Source organism: Myotis yumanensis, unplaced genomic scaffold (assembly GCF_028538775.1).
Source record: "Myotis yumanensis isolate MYYU_CA2020_CCGP unplaced genomic scaffold, mMyoYum1.0.hap1 SCAF_4, whole genome shotgun sequence".
In the NCBI taxonomy this organism is placed as follows: Eukaryota; Metazoa; Chordata; class Mammalia; order Chiroptera; family Vespertilionidae; genus Myotis; species Myotis yumanensis.
Window position 1 is genome coordinate 6,821,348 of NW_027223755.1, and position 21,847 is coordinate 6,843,194.

Below are 21,847 nucleotides of genomic sequence, written 5' to 3' on the forward strand. Positions count from 1 at the left end.
CAGGCTTGTTGGAAGTTCCAGTGCTACTGAGAGGGGAGACTGAACCTCAGGTAATGGTTTCCTAGGCGAGGCCAACCCCTCCTCCCCTGTTAGGGTGGAGGGAACCACAGAGCGTGGGGTGAGGGCTGCTGAGGCGAATGAGGAACAGTCTGAGCAAAAGTTTGAGACTAAAAGCACATCATGCAAAGGGCACGTGAGCTGAAACTGCGCAGGACTTCCTTCGGAGTCACCAGGGCTTTGGTGACAGTAGCCAGAGCAGGGCCCTGAAGTGCGGGGTCCACAGTCCACTGTGTTGCTTGGCAGGTCTGACTTGGGGAAAGTCATTCCTCTCCGAGTCTCGGCATCCAGCAGTGAAATGAGGTCATAGGATAGTGGTGGCGAAGATGAAATGGAAGCGCAAATGGAGAGCAGGAGGGATGGGGCCTGGCAGGTAACAGATGCGCAGTAAGGGAGAGCTACTGATCACCCAGGACAAATAGGTTTCCGTGCGCACCCGAGGGCAGGGATCCCGTGGAGTGACCGACAGGGCCACAGTATTCTGGGCTCTCCCGCAAACTCCCTGCAGGGACGGGGAAGGCTCTAGCCTGCAGGACAACTGCAGATGGGGAAGGAGGAGGACCGTGAAGGAGAAGCAAACAGAACAGGCCTAAGGCAGAAACATGCCCCCAGACAGACCGTGACAGGAAACAGAAAAGAAATGATGAAGAGCCAACAACTGGCTAGTGGAAGGACAGGCTGGAGAAGAAAAACAAGCAGAATGGGCCCGCTGAGTGTACACTGCAAATGACATCATTTTCTTCTGCACTGTGTCGCCAGGCAGTGGGGAAGACAGCTGTGTCATATTTACTGATAAAGCTTTATTGAGCTTTCACAAAAATCAGAGTTGAACTTTTTTAAGAAAAGAAGGGGAAACAGCTGTAAGGCAGATGTCTTCTGCTGTGATAAATGGGGTGGGTTGAGTCCAGGATGTGAGTGCTGATGTCCGAACTCTTTCTTCGTGTGGCTGCCTTTGGGGGTGCAGACACACGTGTACACGAAAGGCACCCACACATTTGCGAGGACCACATGACACTGTTACTGTCACTACACGTACAGCAGCACCCGCCCCCCCCCTCCCCCCCAATCAGAAACCCTCCTAAGTATCTCGGAAATGCCAAGCCCGGTGTGCCAGGAGGGCCGCCGGGATGGAGTACTCACGGTGGCAGAGTCCTGGCCCAGCTGCACGCTGCGGTTCCGCTCCCGCAGGGGTTCATCGGCGCCGACTGCAGAGTACGAGACCTGGGAAGGTGCAGACAGCGGGTGAGGGCCGTGCAGGCCTTCCACCCCGGATCTGGGTCCGGGTTCTGGGGGCCCTCACATTGCAGTGGGCTCTCCGGTGTCCTGCCTCACACACACTACAGGACAACCGACATCACACACGGGGCCATGGTCACCTCGGAAGCCTGCAGAGGCCAGAGGCAGGCTCTTGTCAGTGAGGTGGGGTGGACTGGCTGGACCCAACTCCTGTTCCTCACAACCACACTCTCAGGTAACCTTGCATTTTCCCACCCTGGATGCCACCCGAGTTAGGAAACACGTTTCTCTACTCTAAGAAGACAATAGGACAGGGGCATTGATGAATGGCTACCCTCCCTTGTTGAAATGGGAATGTGGGCCCCCAGAGAGCTGAGAACTGCAGATATTTCTCTGAAATCTTTTGACTTCTAAAAGGTGACTCATTTTAATAAACACTGTTCAAAGAAAATGTCTTGGGGACTCCAGCCAGTCCGATTTGCAGCCTGTGGAAGGTAGGGACGCATTCTCTCTTGCCTCCTCCACTTGGCCGGCTCACTCCTTCCCCCAGCCCCCCGGTTCAGTTACTTTGTACATATGGACAACATGCCACAGTGACTCCCTAGCATTCCCCATGTTCCTGCTACTTGACTACAGGCAACTGGATACAGGAACCATGTCTTTTAGTTAGTTTAAATTTTCCAATCCTTGAGCAGAGGAAGGACAGGCTAGACCCTAATGACCTTCAGGGCACTGACAAATGGCCTTGAACAGGAAACAGTTCCTCTGGCTTCAGGAGGGAGAAGGGGGCAGTGATCATACGTGGGGCTGATGGGAGGAGGTCATACCATGGAGCAAAGATGAGAAGCAGCACCCGGTCATCCCAACGCACCCACTGCAGAAGCCCGTGCCCAGGTACTCACGGTGTACCCCACGACGGGGTGCCTGGGATGCCTTGGCAGCTTCCACTGGATGCTGAAAGCCGTGCAGTTCAATGCGTCCAGCACAACGCGCAGAGGAGGCCCCACCTTGCCTGTTTCTGCCAAAACAAAAGAGACTGCATTAGAGGTCCATGCACCTTGGGTACCTGCACAGGATGGAAGAGAGGCCACCTATGGGTGGACAGCAGGCAATGCTGCCGTGTCTCTGGTCTGACTTCACTGCTGTCCCCTCCCAACCTGGCACTGAAAGGGAAATCAGCCCGGCTCTTGCCCTCAGTCCCTGCTGTAACTGCTAATTCCCGAGGGACCAGCAGCGGGACATTCAAATGCTCTCACTTGACTCTAGGACAGTGATTCTCAACCTTCCTCATGCCATGACCCTTTAATACAGTTCCTCATGTTGTGGTGACCCCCAACCATAAAATTATTTTCATTGCTACTTCATAACTGTAACATTGCTACTGTTATGGATCGTCATGTAAATATCTGATATGCAGGATGTATTTTCATTGTTACAAATTGAACATAATTAAAGCATAGTGATTAATCACAAAAACAATATATAATTATATATGTGTTTTCTGATGGTCTTAGGCGACCCCTGTGAAAGGGTCGTTCGGCCCCCAAAGGGGTCGCGACCCCCAGGTTGAGAACCGCTGCTCTAGGAGCTTGGAATGTACTTAAGCAAGATAATAAATTTTTTTTAACTCAGTAGCATACAGATGTTTTTTACATGTGGTATACAGACATGTCTTTATGTAGCCTGTATATTCCCATTGCAGAAAGTTTCAAAATATGGTTAAGTGTAAAATGGGTGTTAGAAAATATCAAGTGTTTTACTGTACATTTACCTTAAATAATTTTATGCTTACACATACTACATGGACTGTCCATAAAAACAATATATGCAGATTGCCAAAATTTAGAAAATACTGAAATAATAATTTCACCATTCATTAATAATTTAGTAGAGTATACTTTCTTTTAGTCACATGCAATTTTTAAAAAACTTAAGTATGCATATTGTTATTTTTATCCTATTTATTACCGGATTTATTATACACACTAAATGTATAATACTAGAGGCCCGGTGCATGATATTTGTGCACTCAGGGGGTGGGGATCCCTCAGCCCGGCCTGCACCCTCTCGCAGTCCAGGAGCCCTCGGGGGATGTCCGACTGATGGCTTAGGCCCGTTCTGCTCCCCATAGGGAGCGGGCCTAAGCCGTCTGTTAGACATCCTTAGTGCTGCCGTGGAGGCGAGAGAGGCTCCTGCTACTGCCACTGTGCTTGCCAGCCTTGAGCTCCTGTGGGAGCGCACTGACCACCAGGGGGGAAGCTCCTGTGTTGAGCATCTGCCCCCTGGTGGTCAGTGTGCATCTTAGCAAACTGTTTGGTCGATTTGCATATTAGCCTTTTATTATATAGGATATATTTTCAGTTTTAAACCCTGGGTCCTTAGGACAGTCTGATTCTAAATGTCACACAACTTAGTACCCTTAGATTCTTCATAGTGGGAGCTAGAGAATCATTGCCACAGGGCTAAAAGACATGAAGTGAATGGCCCAGCCAGGTCTCACAACATCCAGGGGAGGAGTGAGGGGCATATGACCAGGATCCTGGTTTCATGTCTTCGTGAAGATTATAAACTCGACCTGGTGGGGAAACCCAGTGCTCTGAGTTCACATAGACTTACTCCTATGTCCCCACATACCAACTGGAAGACTTTATTTTTTCCCAAAATAACTAACATGTATATGATGCTATATTTATTATTATTATTTTGATTTCCAGATCATTTTAGAAGCAATAAAAATTGGAGAAATATTTGCAAACCATATATCTGATAAGGGATTATTACCCAAAATGTAAAAGGGACTCAGACAACTCAACAGCAAAGTACTAATAATCCAATTTAAAAATGGGCAAAGGATCTGAATAGACATTTTTCCAAAAAAAACATACATATAGCCAACAGGCACATGAAAAGGTGCTCAACATCACTAATCATCAGGGAAATGCAAATCAAAAACCACAACGCCTCACACCTGTTGGAATGGTTATTATAAAAAAAGACAGGAGGTAACGGTGACAAGGATGCAGAGAACAGATAACCCTTGTGCACTGATGCAAGATCGTATCCACGGGACAAAAGGCAGAGACATTGAGAAACAAGATAGAGATGCTCTTCCTCTCCCCACTCCTTAAGGTTGGTGTTCTGGATGGTTCTGCCCAACCTCCTCTCTCAGCTCCCACATGCCCGCTACTTGGGTGCTCTCATCCCTGCCAGTCGCTACCACATATATGCTGGTGGCTCCCCGATCTATTTCTGAAGCCCAACCTTCTCTTTCAGAGAGGCAGGCCTATGTACCCAACTGCCAAGTGGACCCAGATGTCACCTGGGCCCTCAAAGTCAACACGTCAAAACTGAATTCATCATCTTTCTCTTCAACCTGAGCCTCTCCGGTAATCGGTGTCCTGATAAACAACATCACCATCCACCATGGCTTCCAGAAACCTCTCACCCTCAACATTAAACATCACATGGTACCCATCCTCTCCTATTCACTCAGAATCCTCTTCCACCTGTGCCTGGAGCAACACTACCACTGTTCAGAGCTGTCTGCACAGTGGAACCTGTTGGCCATTGTCAAGACTTCCCTGCTGGTTTCTCTGACCTTTCCGGATCCTAAGAGATAGTTTCCTTCCCGCAGCCTCTCCAGCCTGCACACCCTCTGGGGAATATGTGTTAGTAAGCCTAATGAAACCTTTTTTCCTGCAAAGCGGTTGAATGCAACACTAAGGTTGTTGCGGCCCAAGGACTGGTGGTTTTCACACTTGTGAGTAGGAGGGGTGTGTGAATGGCCCTCTGGTTGGAAGGAAGCACAGAGGCCTAGTCTGAAGGCACATTTGCTTAGGGAGCACTGCGTTTTTCTCCTGGTGTATTGGTTTGCAATGTCCTTGAGGGTAGGGCACGTCTCCAGCTGGGGGCGCTCTGAAGCTGTATTTGCAGACCAAGCACACTGCTTATACACAGATGGTACAATTATTGGCCTATGTATAGAACAGGGTAGGCTAAAGGCAACAGTAAGCCAGCAGGTGCCTCCCACCCAACACCCCCCTTACTCTCCCCCCAACCCCCCCACCTCCACCCCGAGACAGAGTCCAGGCAGGGAAGGTTAGAGGACCAGAAGGCCAGAAAACACCAGCAGGCAAGTCTTGCCAACATGGCTGATGTCAGCTTAGAAGACATCTTTGTGGTCATCATGGGGTGAGCCAAAGTATTTCCTCAAATCTTTTCCAGCTACCCAAATGAAAGATGAGAGTGAAACTAACTCTTCTCACATCGCTACAATTTCTGAGCCTCTAGGAGAAAAGTCTAATCTTTGGACAAGCCAAACCCCAGTTGCATTTTCCAAAAAGTCTGAATGAAGCCAAAAAAAAAAAAGTTCTGATAATGGTTATAGCATTGAGGTCTTCTGGGATACCAGTGTTTCCTCGGCATTCAGAAAATCGAAGTAGTAGACCACTGACATGTGGACTGAACAAGGTTTAAGCAGTTAGATGCAGAACAGCACTCATATTTAACCAACAATGGTTGCAATGACAGAGCAGTATTATTACACAATGGGAAGCTAGTTTTAAAGAGTTGTAGCCTTTAAAACCAGTATGGTGCATTTATACAATATATCCCGAAGCTGTGTTCTTGTAAGCTAAAGCTATACTTCTTAAGAGATAGAGAAAGAGTTTCTTTGCCAGGAGGGAGCTGTATTCCTGGCCTCTCCTCTTTGGAGGGCTTTCAAAACTGTATTAGGTTTTTACACCAGTAGACTCTGAATAATTAGGCCAATTTCTTATGGTAATTTTATTTCATAAAATACTTCAACTTCCTGAGCAAAATTCATCTCTGATTCAATTAGTTTTGTGATCCAATTCATAAAAGCACTTCAAAATGCAAGTAAAAATATCATCTGTGACAGAAATACATTGCTAGCTTTTTAGTTATTTGATTTTCACGGAATGAACCAAGTTATATTCACTGATGCACTGCAAAGTGCCCAGACTAACTAAAAATAGTCAGAAAATTCTGAATAGGAAAAAAACCTTATTTCCATCTTTTTGAAGTTTGCTCCAACCATTATCACTAAAGTAGCGCTATGAATATGTAACCACAGATCTGCCACGAGGGCCAATTCCAAGGTGATGCCTTCAAGGCGGGAGTAAAAAATATGACTTTAAGACACAGGCCAGTGTTTGTTCCAATTACCCGGGGATTCCAGAAATTCTCAGACACTGAGGAGCAGCACCGAAGTGTTTTCCAGAGCCCTGCCAGCTGCATTTTGGGGGGAGCAGGGGGTACGTTCGCATCACAATTGTGCTTCCCTTTGAAATCCACCGCTCCCGTGTGTAATTCCAGAGAGTGGTCCATCATTCCAGAGTATAATTCCAAAGTAATCCACCAACACTCCAGAGTATAACTGCAGAATGTAACCCACCACTTCAGGCTAACCACTCCCCATGGCCAGAGTGTGGCATCCCAGACCAAGAGGACATACCTGCTGAGAATCTGGGACCCCCCCTCCCCAATACCTGCAGACAATTCCCTGAATACCCGAGGCTCCAGATTCCCTACCCAGAGAGTCCTGAGCCCATTTCCTGGACTTTCCTGGGTCTGTCCTTCTGAGCGTGACCATACTGCTGGAGCATGCACCCTCAGAGGCAGGGGTGGCCAATGGATTGCAGTTTGCCAGGATGGGTGACAGACAGAGCCTGCTGCTGAGGTGTCCACATCCACACCCAGGAGCACCCTTCAGCGAAGGGTAGACCAAGGGATGCACCAAGCCAGGGCTCAGGGGCCAGTTGTCTTCATGTTGCCTCTTTTCAAGTGGAACTTCAAGGAGTCTGAGAAATCCAAATTTGAACGTGGTCTTCCAGATAATGATGAAAATACATTTGTCAGGATAGAAGGAGAGAAAACATCGCATCTCATAGTTCGTTAGCTTATTGGATCAATTGTGAGTTTCTACACAAGTGATTATGTGGATGTCCTTTTGAACTCCCCACCTACCCCTCTCTGAGCATCCCCAGGAACCAAGAAAATGTGCCTAAGTTCTACGCAGATATCTAACTGTTCTTCTCAGCCTTGATGGCTCACACACTTCAAACTCCAAACGTTCCAGATGGAAACCATCATCCTCAGTCTCCAAATCCCCTCCTCTCCCATATTCCCCGTGGTCCCAAACCTGGAAACATCTTTAATTCCCTTCTCTCTCTTATGTCCTAATGCAGCTCTCCATGCTGTCCAGTAGCCCACAGAATGTGACCACAGTGAGGGTCCTTGTGTGCAAAGAGAGAACCACTAAGAGAACACCACAGTGATCGTTGTTGCAGACAAAATCCATGGGTCAATAAAAACCCCAGTGGGGGAGGCTTTAATACAGAGAATATTTGCATAGCCTCAAAGTATTTCATCAAAAATATTTACTAATTATTGTGGTGATTTTCATGTCCACAAATTATTTTCTTCCTCTAGGACAGCGATTTTCAACCCGTGTGCCGCAAGAATTTTTAAAACATGCAATACCTGACTATTCTGTCAGGAACACCGACCTCTTTTCCCTTAGATTGTCAAATAAAAAATGACAACAGTCAACACAACAATAGCTGTCCAGTGTGAATGAATCAAAATTATACCTATTTTTTTTTTTGTCAGCGTGGCAAGAAATATACCATTTGTTGGTGTGCTACAGAATTTTAGTAATTATATGTGCCATGAAATGAAAAAGGTTGAAAATCGCTGCACTAGGAGATGGCACTTAAGTTCCCTCACTTGAATCTGGGCTGGATTTAGTGATTCACTTCTAATAATCAAGCATGAAAGGGAGAAATGGGAGCATTAGTGGAGAAACCTGCCATCCACCACTTTAACCAATGAGCAAGGTTGACATCACCAATGGGGAGCCATGTTGATATTGTTCATCCCCTGATTTGATGAGACGGGAAGGACACTTCACCTGTCTGGTGTTCCTGCCTAAATACACAGCTGCAGTCTAATCATCTATCCTAGTGGTCGGCAGGCAAACTGCGGCTCGCGAGCCACATGCAGTTCTTTGGCCCCTTCAGTGTGGCTCTTCCACAAAATACCACGTGCGGGCGCGCACATACAGTGCGACTGAAACTTCGTGGCCCCTGCGCAGAAGTCGGTATTTTGTGGAAGAGCCACACTCAAGGGGCCAAAGAGCCGCATGTGGCTCGTGAGCTGCAGTTTGCCAACCACTGATCTATACTAATAAAAGGGTAATATGCTAATTAGACCTGATGTCTTCTGGACATCATTCTGGACATCCTTCCTGACGAAGCCAGGGCCGGAGGGAAGCCAGCCGGGTCCCGAGTGCTGGAGGGAAGCCGGTGCCAGCAGCCAGGGGAAGGAAGGCCTACTCTTGCACGAATTTTCGTGCATTAGGCCTCTAGTTAGAAAATATTAGACAAACTCAAACTGAATGACATGCTACAAAATAATTGACCAATACTCTTCAAAAGTGCCAAGGACATGAAAGACAAAGACAGGCAGAATCTGCTGCAGACCGAGACTAAGGAGATAGGACCAAAAAAAAAAAAAAAAAAGCAATGTGCTTCCCTGGATTAGATCATGAAATAGAAAAAAAGACATTCGTGGATAGACTGATAAAATTTGAGGAAGGACTGTCCTTTAATTAATGGCATGTACCAATATTAATACCGTGGTTTGGATAAGTGTACCATGGCAATGTAGGGTGCTAACATGAGGGGAAGCTGAGTTATGGGAACTCTATGCGATTGCTACAACTCTTCTATAAATTTGAAATGAAACTCCCAATAAAACCACTGAAGAAAAATGTAATCTTTTCATCATAATCCCAGCAGGAGAGCCTTGTTCTCTTGGCAGGGTTCCTCTGACAGGGCAAGGCTGTCTCCTGGCTGGAACTCACCCGTCCCCAGCCTGAAAATCAGCCCCAGAAGGCATCCCTCACTGCCGCTTGCAGCAGCTAATAGCATCTCTCAGTAACTCACTGCTGAGGGCAGCTCTTGCTCTTTCTTGTCCTCTCGGGGCTGGGTTTCTCTTGTTTCCTCCTGCCAACCCAGGCCCCCCGCACCTAAGGTAGCACATCTGGGCGGGGTGCCTAGGCTACACCTGACTTAGGAGCAGCTTCCCCCTGGTGCTGGGCCGGAATCTGGCCTCTGCAATTTTCAGGATGGTGGCAAGAAGCATTTTGCCAAACCTTCACCTGTGGCTCCTTCCTGGCAAAGCATTGAGTTAGTAGCACATGAAGCTTCATGGTCAACAAGCTGCATAAGCTTGTTTTAAACCACCAAAGGCCTAAGGTTTCTTACCCTTCAGGGAACAGAGGTGAGCAGTCATTTAAAAATGGAAACAACCAACCACCTCCATTTCTCACAATGCTGGAAACTTTAAGAACAGTAGGCTCATAGTCTCGGCATATGGATTGGCTACGGGTGATAATGGCTGTAATTTATTGGCCATCATCTCAAAGCCTGACGGTCTTCAGCATTTGACAGAGTTCATTCCATCCGCCCCAAGACCATAGGACCTGTTTGGGCAAATAGGAAAGAGATTCCTCTTCCTAGAACCCGTACACCCGCAGGCCAGGTGAGGCTTGGAGAAGGGATGGAATTCCCACCACAGGCGGTTGTCTTCTCACTCACTCACGGATTAACAAGGTGATCCTGGCCCACATTCCTGATACCTGTAACTCTTGGCTGCACACAACTGGCCCACCATTGTGTAAGTTACTCTTTTTTTTTTTAATTCTCACCCGAGGATATTTTTCCATTGATTTTTAGGGAGAGTGGAAGAGAGAGGGAAAGACGGAGAGAAACAGCGATGTGAGAGAAACACATCGATTGGATGCTACCTGCACGTGCCCCAACCAGGACCCGGGCTGGGGAAGAGCCTGCAACCAAGGTATGTAACTTTGATTGGAATCAAACACAGGACCCTTTTGTCTGCAGGCCGACACTCTATCCACTGAGCCAAACCAGCTAGGGCTGTAAGTTACTCCTTTTAATTCTTTCAACAGATCTGCAAGGTGGGTGACATCATACCCACTTAAATGAGGAGACTGAGGGACGACAGTTATTAACATGTTCAATCTGATAGAAAATGGAATAGCCAGGGTTTTATCCCAGCAGTAGAAATTCCACCTAAAATAGATGTTTTCAATTACTTCCAGGATCATATGATGGAAGAACTGTTGGAACTGTGGTGGGTGGGAGCAGGTTTGCTCCATGGGACAGTAAATTGCTGGCAAAAGTCCTATCAACTGCATATCCCTTTATTCTGCACTTGGACCAAGACAGCAAGTTTTGCCCTGCCCTCCACCCTTTCTTAGTAGCATCTTAAATGGTAACATGAGAAAATGGGGAAATTTTATTTTCCCAGATTTAGGATTGGGGGCAAACTGACCTGGCAAGGCTACTCCCCAGAAGAGAAACAGCAGGAGCCGCTGAATTGGACCGTATGCCTCAAGGAGGTTCAGGGGTTAGTGAGGGGCAAGAACTGGGAACATGGGCTTTGAAAGGCAGCAGGAGGTAATGGAATTGAGCCTGAAAGATGGAGAGAATGGATGACTAATATTCAATAAAAATTGCCAAACTTACAAAATGTGGAAACTGAGAATAACAACAGTGAAAACTTACTGACTGCTCATTATATGTCAGGGATTGTTCTAGAGGCTTTGGATGTATTGATTCACCAATACTCACAACGACTCTGTAAGGTAGGTTCTAATATGGTCCTGTTTCAGGGGTGAGAACTCTGAGAAAGAGAGGAGTTGAGTAGCTATTCCAATGTGATGGAGACAGACCATGAACTAAGGACAACTCCAAAGCCTTGGGGAATAACGCAGGGAACTCCATGCCAAATTTAATCAACCAGCTAGGAACAAGGGAACCCCAGAGACATCTGGGCTAACCTATTAATAAAGACAAATAAGAATAACTACTTTAATTATTTCTGTGCTTAAGCACTTTACACACATCTTCTCATCTAATCTCTACAAAGAACCCCATTTTACAGATGAGTACACTGAGGCTGAGAGAGATCCAATAGGTTGCCCCTATCACATACCTCATAAGTGGAGCTAGGAATCCAGGGCGGCTGGACTCCAGAAACCAAGCCTTGTGATCATTAGACTTTCCCATCCCCTCTCTTGGTGGGGAGGACACCAAAATCCTTCTGCCCCTCTGATGCTTCTCGTCCCTGGTCACCCGTGCAGGTCTGTTCAGTTAGGAGCAATAAGCTCTTAGGATTAAGCAACAAAGCACAGTGGGAGCACCTCACACACAGGCTTGGAAAATATAAAAAGTACATAATACATATTCTCAGATGAAGGCAGGCAGGCCCAGGGCAGCCTTATAGTCTGTGAAGGGACAGAAATAGCAGCAACATGGACCATGACTACCAGGACTTATGATCTCAATGGGGAGAGAAGATAAACACAGTGGAAACAATAAAATATGAAGTTGTCTACTGCCCAGCACATCAAAGTATGTCCTTGGTAACAGAGAAGAGGGGCTGGAATCACTAAGGACTATAAACTCTAAGTTAGAAAATCAATACCGAGTAAATGAGATTTGAGATATGCAAAGTCACCTTAAAGAGATGGGGTGATAAGACCTGACTGAAGTACAAGGCTAGCAATCATGCCGGGTGCACCCCCATGGTGTCCTGGCCGGTGTGCATGTCCATCAGCCCATGCTCATGTCAGACCAATAGTGACATATTCTGACACTTGCTCTCAGTCAGGGTAGGCTAGGTCATGTCTCTGTAATAAATGACCCCCAAACACAATGGCTTACAACAATAAGGATTAATCTGTCATTCATTCTGCAAAATTGCTGAGGCTCCAACTCTCCTCCATGTTGTCCCCACTGCAGGGCTCAGGCTAATGGAGCCTGGTGCACCGTGTACTGGTTCTTCAAGCTTCTTCCCAGTAGGGGCACATGTCACTACCACTCACCTTCATTGAGCAGAGCTAATCACATGGCCCCACCTGAGCTCAAGATGCCAACATCATAGATGAACATTACCAACCCGTCAAGGTGGGAGGAAAGATGCTATTCCTTGGTGGGGGAGTGGGGATTTGTGTGGAACACAGAGAAAGCAGAGGCACAGGCAAAAGACAGTGGTACCCACCTAAGCTCTGTCCAGGGGAGCTAACGCCTGGGAGGCCTCTTAGGGGCATGTCTACATCACCGAGTATCTCCTTTCCACAAATACCAATCACTCTGTGACCAGTTCAAGGCCCAAGGATGGGCAAGGAAAAGAAGACTATTAGGCACTTGTAAGTATCTTATTGCCCATATCCTCACATTTACATAATTTTTCTGGCTCTGCTGGGCCTCTCTCTTGAAATAGTGGACTTAAAATATCCTTTAACTATAATTAAAACACCATGGTATTGGCATAGGAATGAACAGGCAGATCAATAGGAAAGAACAGATAGCCCTAGAATGTATAAAAAAACTTAATTTATGATTAGAGAGGTATCTGGGATCAATGGGGAATGGAAGAATTATTCCACAGATGACAGAACAGTTGGTTAGCAAATTAGAAGAGAAAATCAATTTCAAACCTTAATTCATACCACACACCAACCTACCTTAACTCCGGGTGGATTAAAGACTTAGAGGAATTTACATTTATGAACCATAAAACAAGAAGACTCTCCCCCTTTCACTCCAATCACCCCAGGATGTTTACTTTTAAGTTTTTGTTAATAGAACAAATCATACGCAAAATAAACAGGTTACCCAACAAATTAAAAGCAAAACATTTCTTCCTATCAAAACAACAACAGAAGATAAAATATAGCCTGGGGACAAATATTTACAGAGAGGAAAAAAATTGGTATCATTTAATATATAAAGAACTCATCCAAATTCAACAGGAACATTTTACAATTTATAGAGAAAAATGGACAAAGGGCATGGACAGACTAGAAAAGATAGTTTAAAAATCCACATACAGAAAAATACTCAAAACACATGAATATTAAAGTACAACTTACTGCAACCCTCAGGGTCATTGCTTATCTATAAATTGAAGTAAGGTTTTAAAAATGACAAAACCCAGTTCTACAAAGGATGTGTTTTTATATATTTTGATTGTAGTTTTACTTGATATAACGCTTTTGGAAAGTAATTGGGTAACATACGAAGGCTCTTAAATACACACTGAGTGGCCAGATTATTATGACCACCTGACGTTTGTAGGTAAATTAGCTATAATTTCGCGCTGAAGTTGCTAGAGGGCCAGACCATTATAAACGCCTCAATAGCACAACATACCTAAGTATCATTGCTGATCAAGTTCATCCTATCATGTTGATGGCATATCCCAATGGAGATGGCTTCTTCCAACAAGACAATGCGCCATGCCACGGTGCTCATATTGTGCAGGAGTGGTTTCAAGAACATGAGGGAGACTTTACCTTGCTTAGGTGGCTCCCACAATCACCAGATCTCAATCCAATTGAGCATTTGTGGGACGAATTTGAAAGAGCCATCAGGCAGCTGGTTCCACAACCATCAAATCTCACATAACTGGACAATGCTATTCATCAGGCATGATGTCAGCGTCCTCACATCACCTTTCCAAATCTCGTGGAGTCATTGCCGAGAAGAATCGCCACAGTATTGAAGGCAAAAGGTGGTCCAATGAAGTACGGATGGGGTGGTCATAATAATCTGGCCACTCAGTGTATACTACTATGATCTGATACTTGTACTTCTCACAATGTATTCTAAGGAAATAATCTCAGATATGGGAGAAAAAGTCTTATGCACAAGCATGTTCATCTCAATATACCGAAAAATTAAAAACAACATGAGCCCTGGCCAGTGTGGCTCAGTTGGTTGGAGTATCATCCCATGCCCAAGTTGTGGGTTCAATCCCTGATGTGGGGTGAGGAGGAGGACATACATCATTTTGTATGCAGCATTCTCTCACATCAATGTCTCTCTCTCTCGCTCTCTCTCTCTAAAAAAAAAATCAATACAATATTTAAAAACAAACATGAATTCAGGCAAGAATGTTTAATTAAATTATAGTAATGTATATGTAACCGATGGCTTATCATTGAAATTTTTAAAATGATGTTTATAATAACATGGGGAGAGGCTTCTGTTAGGATGCTATGGAAACAAGGCAGTCTACAAAATGCATGTACATACAATACAAAGTTATACCAAGCAAAACCCTGAAAAAATATCAGCAAAAGTTTATTGAAGTTGGCTCAAAATAACTACTTTTTCTTTCTATTTTCCCAGATGTTTAAATCTTCTATAAAGAGCATATTACTTTTACAAAAGATAGGTGAGCATCTTAGTAATTGGTAATAATAACTGAGGATTGACGGAGTCAGGTGTCATGCTGGGTACTTTACAAAATCCAGGCAGAAGCACCTACAGCTAAAGGCGGAATAACATCTAACAAATCTAGATGCTAGGTACGCTCTGACTGATCCCATATACCTAGTATCATCCTGTCGTTTGGTGTTATTATTATCTCTATTTTACAGATAAGAATCTGAGGCACAGAGACAGAGCAACTTTTCCAAAATCACACAGCTGGTGAGTCTGTGATGGAGCCAAGATTTGAACCAAGACAGACAGACTCCAAAGCCAGTGCTGTAACTCTACAGTGATTATGACATTTAACTCTTGCAATACCCCACAGAGACCATTTGACAGATGAGAACGCTGAGGGTTTGAGAATGTTAAGTGACTATAGTTACAGGACTAGCAAGAAAGGAGCTTATCTGTGAACGCAGGCATGCCGACTCTGCCCCCCACCCCTTCCTCACCACTGGGCAAACTGCCAGGTTAACTAGTACATACAGTTCCCATGCTTTCCTCCTTTTCCCTCTGCAGCCCCCTTTTCTCAGTTAAGAAAGTATGCGTTGAATGTCCAAGTCATCCCTTCCTTCTGTTCCTCCTTTTTGGCTTTCCTTCCTCAGCATCTGCAATTCCAGGCTTGCTAACTTTGCTCCAAGTTCATGATTTGATAAGGAGCTTAGTGAGAGGGGAGTGTAAATGCATTGTGATGTTTCGTAGATGTCTTTATTTCCATTCTTGCTTCTATTAAAACAGAAAAAATATAAAAAAAAACAAAAAAGCACAGATGGATGCAGCATACAAAATGACATTAGTGACAAACCCCTGGTTCCAAGTAGGAGAGAGAAAGGCAAGGGGCCAGGTGGGGCGGGGGGGCAGTGGGAAAGTGAGCTGACCCACATCTGGCCACCTCTGGAAGGTGCCTCCCCATCACAGCTTTCTGGCACAGAATGACACCTGAGATGGTCATTCTGCAGTAGTTCTCACGTGTCAACTGTTCTTGGAGAGAAGAGTTTATGGGCCAGATTGGGTTTAAATGGGGGCACATCAGATAAAATGCCTCTGAGATTGAAATCTTAAGTCAATGTCACTACATTTGCAACCTTGTGCTTTGTTTGAACAGTGTCTGCAAATTCAGGCCAGAAGGGTAGATGGTAATGGCCTTAAGTTTATGTAACACATTAGGAAACATTTGACATTTTATGTAAGACGTTAGGAAAAAATTGTTTTCCTCTTTTTAGTGGTTAATTTATAACATTGCAACAAAGAAATCCCTATTGAAGAGGGGAAAGTATGAAGAAGGAGGTGGGGGGTGTGTAGCATCCTCACATGAAAATAGAGAATAATTATAACAGACATTTTGAGCCCTTATGTTTTACTCGGGTCTGAGCGATTTATCTCAGTACATAATGCGTGTAACTCATTTAATCCTCACGATACGCACATGCAGGAGGTGCTATTATCATTCCCACTTCACAGATGAGGAAACTGGCACAAACTGTGCAGCTAGTAAGTGACAGCAGGAGTTGGGCTCCACTCTCTGGCCCCAGAGGCCACAGCTCTTAGTCACTCTGCTACTCGGCAGAGAGCAACCTCCAAGCCCAATAGACTTAGCTAAATGGCGAGATTACACTTGGAGCTCAGAGACTTGGAGGAGTAAGAGCTGGAGAAGCACATGGCCCAGGTCTCCCAGATCTGCTAAAACACCTGGAATGAGCTCTTGTTCCAGGGAAGATGTCCCAGCTGGTGTCCATGCCTGTGGTCCTCACATCTGTGGCACCCTCGAGGCTCTAACAGTATTGGCTCCTGCGAATTTCTCATTGTGGCTCATTGAGCCATTCCTTGTCAGACTGACAGTGCAGTTGGGGTTGTGTTGTGGGGTGTGGAGGCACTTGGTGTTGCTGTGTAGTGTCGGGATGTCATTCATTAAAGGGAAAGGCAGATTGGACTTGACCTGTCCCTGCAAAGAACTGAATTTACTCTCTGATAGTGGACAGTGTGTCTATCCCCTTTTCCTGTTGTATCAGAGAAGTGAGAGGGATAAGGCAAGTGCAACCAGGGGTCAAGGCTAAGAGAGAAGCCTTCCCACACCATCAGCTGCACCCTTGGCTTGTGTACTATGGTGCCAACACTGCACGTGAATACCCACAGGGCGGCAGGGCTCCCAGGAACAGACCAGCCCAAGGTGACTTTTCTCACGGGTCTGAGAAATACTGTAAACTCAGCAGTGTAGCTTCAGTGCATATGTAAGCAGAATAAATAGAGTTATGCAAAAGTAAAAATGAATATAAATTATAGAATAGCGACAACAGCAGCATTGCAATTCCATGAGATGGCCCTGCAATATTGAGCTTTAAAAGCCAGCATTGGGGACTGGCCATAGCTTCCCTGTGAGCCTAGCAGCCAGGCCACCAACAACCAGGACCTCAGCCTAAACTAGGTAGCCATCAGGCCTCAAACGGGTTTTCTGCTGGGTCCATAGTCTCGGTAAAGATATTCCCAACAGACTTTATGTTGAACTTAGATTTGTGGATTGACTAATAATGTGGTGGCCCTTCAAAGTGATGTTGTCTTTTTTTAAAAATTGTGGTGATTCAAAAAAGATTTCTGTTCACTAGGCCTAGACTTTTACAAACCAAATAATAATTTCATAGGTTTATTTCTACTTCCGTTCTAGGGATGCCGCGATGAGCTAGCCAACACCAAAGCTCTCTGCAAGTCCAACTGTTCTGATTACTGCTCAGTCTGCTGACACCAGGACAGCCACCCACCCAGTATCTGTTGAGTTAATGCTGCCTCTGCTAGGGTCCCCCCTCCCCATTCTTCCCGTGTAGAATACTTGTTATTTGGACATTGAATGTCCTGGACTGGGCATTAATTTTCTCATCTTTCCTTTCCTTTTTGCCTTCTCTTTGCTCTACTTTCCCAACGATTTCTCCAACTTTCTTTTTAATCTTTATAATGAATTTTTAATTTCTGGCATCATATTAGCAAAATCTTAGAGCTCTATTTTTTATTTCCGCACCGCCCCCCCCCCCCCCCCCCCCCCGCCGTTAGTATTTCCTTTTATATACAATCCTGCTCATCTCTCATGGCTGCAATGGTGGCAGTATCTTATCTCTAAGGATCTGAGTGAGTACTTTTTTGATGTGTTTCTTTTACATAGTTTTCCTTCTCATAGTCCCTATTTCTTCCAAGTGCGCCTTTCTGTTGTATAATTTTGGTTTCAATCTTTCATGTTAGACATTCTTTAGATGCCTGAGGAGCTGTGATTATCTGCTCCCATTTAGATATTGAGGAATAAAAAGCTCATTGTAAACTTGTGGGTTTTAGTGGGACTCCTTGACTGTGAATTTTGCTGTCGCTGTTGGAAGAGTTTTTAATGGCGATATTGTTAAGCCATTCCTCTTAGGCTGGTCAAATCCCACAGAGGTATCCTCCAATATCTGACCTGAAAGGGCGAGTCTGTCTGCCAACAATATGGGAGATGAGGAAGGGAGACTGGAGGTCTCAGCATCCTGTGTACACATTTTTCAGTGTGGTTTCCATACCGCTGTGCACTGCCCGGGGAACCATGAAGAAGGATGATCAACACATAGGCTTCAGCTTTAGCTGTATTGCCCAGCAATTCAGCTCTGGCCCAGGTTTGCATAGCTCACTCAGCAAAACTTAGAAGACCTGCAGATAACCTGGATCCATCTCCCTAGGGAATTTCAGGGGCTCTTTTGTTAACAAGAATTCCCCCTTGGGGGTTTTATCTCATCCACCCCATCCCAAAGTATCTTTATCAAAACGTGTCTTCTAATCATAAAGAACTATCTCTGAGAAGCATTCTGGTAACTACAGTTGCCTTCATCTTGTATTTCCAGTGAAACTTTTACTTCCCTGGGATATCTTAGTACTCCTTAGGCGACTGCTCAGTTGCCTTCCCCCTTCATTCCTCACTGATTGAGGACTAATGAGAATGCCACAGTTGACTAGGGAAATGTTTTCTTCTTTGGGAAACCCTTTAGAGATCTCCTAGAAATGTTCTGGATAAATCCCAGAGACACGGGGTGTGTTTTCTGCAATTCCACAACCTGCAAGTGCTTTTCTTACCTCCTCTGTAAAATGGGAATGACAAACCTGCCTGATCTCTCTTTACGAGCAGCTGTGCACACCAAGTTGGATGACACCTGCTAAGCCCTGGGAGTCCAAGAGTCTACAGCCGTGGGCAAACTACGGCCCACGGGCCGGATCCAGCCCGTTTGAAATGAATAAAACTAAAAAAAAAAAAAAAAAAAAAAAAAAAAGACCGTACCCTTTTATGTAATGATGTTTACTTTGAATTTATATTAGTTCACACAAACACTCCATCCATGCTTTTGTTCCGGCCCTCCGGTCCAGTTTAAGAACCCATTGTGGCCCTCAAGTCAAAAAGTTTGCCCACCCCTGCTCTAGAATGAGCTCACAGTTGAAACTGGTGCTCTTAGGGCATGAGGACAGCTAGGGAGTAGCAAGAGTAGAGATTGCTCAGGAACTCCTCATTTCAAGCATGTACAACCTGTTCAGAAAATTGCCCCGGAGCTGAGATAACTAAGGCTTTGTCTCTTACCAGGTTTTAGGGAAGCTTTAGAAAAATCTATGTTGTCCATGTGACAGTTATTTGAACATGGAGATAAAGGGCTTCCTTTCCAGGTCCCCTTTTTTTTATTCTCAGACACTTAAAAACAAGTTTCTTAAAGAAATAGAGTCTGAAATGTCAAGAGTTTGAAGAACTGCCTCTAAATTGTTGGGGGAAAACGAACCTAAGATGCAAACAAAATTATTTTATATTTTTAGAAGGGTGCAGGGAACTAATTTACTGGCTTCTTTTTTAGGTATATCAACATTTATATTTATTCTTTCATTGCATTTTTATAACAACCCTCTAAGGTAGTCATTATTACAGTTCTCATGATGTCAATAAGGAAATGGAGGCTTCGAGACTTGCCCAAGTTTGCACAGCATTGCCCAAGACACACTGAAATGTGAAGGTCAACTAGCCTGACTCTCAGGTCTATGCCAAGTCCATCACTATCATCTAAAGACCCCCCGTCTATTTTATGAGGTCCACATGTCTAGTTGAGGCTGGTCTCTTTCTATCACAGGATTAAACTGGGCCCTTGGGCTGTCAGAAAAGAGGAAGATTGATGCCCACTGTAGAGCAGGCACTGGACAGCTTCCCTGGTACAAGACGCTGGGTTGACCTAGGCCTGGCTGATAACCAGTTCTCCCCAGATTCACAGAATTTAAGATGTGTCGAGCCTCAAATATCTCTCTTTTCCTTCCCATGTCATTTTTATCTTGTTCCACTCTACCTCTTCCAACCCCCACCTGACACCAGCAGCAACATTTTATTGGGTTTTCTATGTGACCCTTAGCACAGGAAGATGTCATAACACTCTTAAAAGGACCTGAGCTATTCATCATTTCAACCTACTGCTATTTTCCCATCTTAGGAAAAGTTCTCCTGCTTCTCCTTTCCCTGGAAAATACCACCTTTTCTTTTCTCCCCTCTGCAGCAACACTGCCCCAAAGAGCCATCAAAATTCACTGTCACCTCTCCCCCCATTTTCCCTTACCCATCTGGGGCAGGTTATCAGCCTCACCTTGTCACTGAAATGTCTTTCTCTAAGTCACCAATGCTCTCTGCCCCCACGTCACTTGATCTATCAGTAGCATTCGCCAGTTGCCCTCTGTCCTCCTGCCACCCTGTCTTCACTTTGCTTCCAGCACACCATGCTCTCCTGGGGTCTTCCTGGATTTACCTCACTCCCTCTCAGAACCTTCCATTTGTTCCTCCTTTGCTTTGACTTCTTAATGTTTTAGTACTTACACTCCCTCCCCTGGCGGTCTCATCCACCTTTGGCTTTACTAGTGAATACCACCAGCATTTTGCCCACGACCTCTCTTCTGGACTCCAGACTCATATTCAATTGCTTTCCTGACACCTGGGTGTCTAGCAACCGTCTCAAATGTAACACATCGCACACTCCTGCTCCTCCCACCACCATCAAACCTGCGTCAGCCCCAGTCTCCTGCATCTGAACTGACAGGAGGTCCTTCCTTCTAGCTGCCCAGGCTACAATCATGGCATTATCCTTGCCTCCTTCCTTTCACTCACACCCCACAGCCATGTACCAGGAAATCCCGTTGGCCTTATCTTTGAAATGTAGCCCCAACTCAAGCCCTTCCCACCACCTCCACTGCTACACCCTGGCCTGAGTCACCGCCTTCTCTCTCCCCTGGATTACAGAAATGACCTCCCCATTGGTTTCCTGTTTCTATTTTTAACTTCCAATAGTGCAGTCTCAACACAGCAGCCACAGTGTTACTATAAAAGAATATTCAAGCCCAGGCTGGTGCTGCTCAGTGATTAGAGCTTTGGGTTCCATTCCTAGTCAAAGGTTGTATCATACCTGGGTTGCAAGTTCCATCCCTGGTTCTGTGTCCTTCCCTCGAAGCTCCTCTGTTACCTGTCTTGTCAAGCGTGGACATGTTTTCTGCCTGAGTCTTCCTTAGCCCTCAAGGACTTCAGTTTTCTAGACTCCACTCTGCCCAGGCTGCCGTCTACACTCCATGTGGATGATGTGGATTTGGGCTGAATGGCGCTGGATCCTGGCTGAAAGGCACTGGGAAAACATTGTCCTTGGACCCCGATGGGGAGCAGCTGGGAGGACCCAGAAATAGCTCTGAATCTTTGCTAGGAGGTTTTCAGAGCCCAGAAATAATGGAAGCACCTCCTGCTGCTATTTGGATAGTGAGCCCAGGAACAACACGCTCCATCCTTTGGTGCTAATCACACTTACTAATGAAAGGCTCCTGCTGCTTTTCTCCTGAGAAGGTGACTTTAGAGACCAGGTCATTACTACAGAGTCAGGACAGGCGCAGGGAGGCCAGCAAACTTGGTTAGGACAGAATTGTTCTGAAATTCCATTTCTGATTTGATTTCTTGTTTATTAGCCTAGTCCAGTGGTCGGCAAACTGTGGCTCGCGAGCCACATGCGGCTCTTTGGCCCCTTGAGGGTGGCCACGAAGTTTCAATCGCACTTTACGTGCGCGCCCGCACGTGGTATTTTGTGGAAGAGCCACACTCAAGGGGCCGCAGTTTGCCGACCACTGTCCTAGTCTATAGAAAAAGTCCATAATCCAGGGGCAGCATAAGAAGAAAGAATATATCCAACTGACAGTTTAATGCTAAACAGAATTGTATAATT

General features: G+C 45.4%; 1 protein-coding gene across 4 annotated transcripts in view; it reads right to left on the reverse strand.

Moving 5' to 3' along the window:
- Positions 1–21,847, reverse strand: part of EGFLAM (EGF like, fibronectin type III and laminin G domains) — a 129,632-nt gene that overhangs the window by 78,334 nt on the left and 29,451 nt on the right. For 3 of the 4 annotated variants that reach the window (XM_070411809.1, XM_070411812.1, XM_070411811.1), the window contains exons 2-3: positions 2,196–2,311; positions 1,198–1,278 (exon numbers count right to left, since the gene is read on the reverse strand). In XM_070411809.1, the coding sequence (XP_070267910.1) occupies positions 1,198–1,278; positions 2,196–2,311 (197 nt within the window). Of the gene's footprint in view, positions 1–1,197; positions 1,279–2,195; positions 2,312–21,049; positions 21,169–21,847 lie in introns of those variants that run through there. The other variant, XM_070411810.1, reaches the window with a different exon arrangement.